This window comes from Bremia lactucae, linkage group LG3 (assembly GCF_004359215.1).
Source record: "Bremia lactucae strain SF5 linkage group LG3, whole genome shotgun sequence".
NCBI classification, from domain to species: domain Eukaryota; phylum Oomycota; class Peronosporomycetes; order Peronosporales; family Peronosporaceae; genus Bremia; species Bremia lactucae.
This window is the reverse complement of record NC_090612.1, coordinates 4,160,759-4,162,451: the sequence shown is the minus strand read 5'-3', so window position 1 is coordinate 4,162,451 and position 1,693 is coordinate 4,160,759. Positions and strand designations below refer to the sequence as shown.

The 1,693-nt window shown below is 41.7% G+C and overlaps 1 protein-coding gene across 1 annotated transcript; it reads left to right on the top strand.

Moving 5' to 3' along the window:
• Nucleotides 1–875: 875 nt before the first annotated feature.
• On the top strand, nucleotides 876–1,394 carry CCR75_007461 (uncharacterized protein; the record flags this gene model as incomplete). Its single annotated transcript, XM_067965521.1, has 1 exon — nucleotides 876–1,394. The coding sequence occupies one exon, from the start codon at nucleotides 876–878 to the stop codon at nucleotides 1,392–1,394; it is 519 nt and encodes a 172-aa protein (XP_067817571.1).
• Nucleotides 1,395–1,693: the final 299 nt, after the last annotated feature.

Below are 1,693 nucleotides of genomic sequence, written 5' to 3'. Positions count from 1 at the left end.
TATCGAGTTAATAAAACTCTTTAACAAAAGCTTTTAAAACATTGCTCAAGTGAAAACTTTGCAAGGTACCCATAATGGATACTAATTGAAATGAGACTTTTGACGTTGACAAAACCAATGAGGCAAAGAGCAACTTTTGTGATGCAATTGCATCTATGACGAGTTCTTGTACATTTATTGTGAGTACGACGAAGAGTTTGCACTTGAGCTCGATAAATTAGAGAAAAAAAGACGCAGCAGATTGAGTCGACTGTACTTCAGCTTGAAACGTGAAGAATTGGCTGCACGACGAGCTGCAAACAATAAATCGTCTTGGGTATAGATGAAGCGAAAAAAATAGCAACAGGAGCAAATAGACGACGAGTTTGTAATTCTAGCTCCAGTTGCGTAACGTACGATCGAAAATTTGCATCATCAAGCAGAAACGCGCTAGTACACGCTGTATATTTTACATATGAGAAAAAGGAGCTGCTCAGAGTATTTTATTGGTGGCATTGCTGAGGTACACCCTGTTTCGATGACGTGTGGGTGCACCTCTTCGCAGCTTATTGAGTGTATCAGAATAGATCTTGATATATCCAAGAAATTTTCGCAGAAGTCTTGAAACATAAAGGTCGTCGTCACCCTAAAGCTCTCAAGACGTGTTTTCATCTTACGTGTCAGAATGCTGTATCGTCACACCTCGCATTCACGCTGGAAATGACGAGAAATGGCCGTATCGGGTTTCGATGAAAATCTTAGAGCTTTTCGATTCCGCCAAGCGCTGACATTCGTGACGATGGATGGAAAAAGACACAAAGATTAGATTTCGCACAATATTCGACTCACTTCTCAATCGACTGTGCTCAACGCAAGCGATACTAGACAAACAAATGATGAACTTTTTTGCGAACTCTCAATTTTTGATTCTGTTGATGATTGCCGGGCGTGATTCCATTCATGCGAGACCGTGCACCTCGACGGACTTGGGCGTATTTAACGACGTGAGCAATCAAGTGAGTCAATGTCGTCAAGACAGCCAGCTAAATTTCTTGATTCCGCCTCATGTGAGCTTAACGAAGACTGAGCAGTCGGCTCTGTGCAAGTCAAAAGCTTGCCAAGGAATGATCGGCTCGATGGACGATTTGGATATTCCAATGTGCGAAGCGACTTTTGACTTGAAAAACATGACGTTGCAAACGAGTCTTGACAAATTTGTGGCAGCGTGTGACACGTCGACGCCAGCGCCATCTCCCATGAAACGGCGCAAATCATTGGAGTCGTCGTCTTTTAATGACTCGGACTCGAAAACACGGCGCTACGAAAACGTGGCCACAGCTATTCAATTCGGGTTGCCGCATCAAATTGTTACATACGTGGCTATTGGCATTTTTTCGCTGGGGTTTTTGCTTTGATAAGCAGGTGAATTGAGATATGGTAGTTTCTTCGTATCTCAAGGCTTTTTTGGTAGTTTGAGCATGAATATCAACGCCTAATATATCTATATACTTTCTGCCTAATGCTTTTCTTGATTTGCGCCGTAGATGCTTTTGCATAACTAAACTAATTCAGTACCTGATTTGCACTGCAAGAAAAGCTTTCATTTATACAATTTAACTCCTATGTTTTGTTCAAGAAAAGCGATTTGTTCTTTTAGCCTACTCAAGTATAAATGCACGTACACTACGCCTCTCTTGTAACATAATACCCGCAG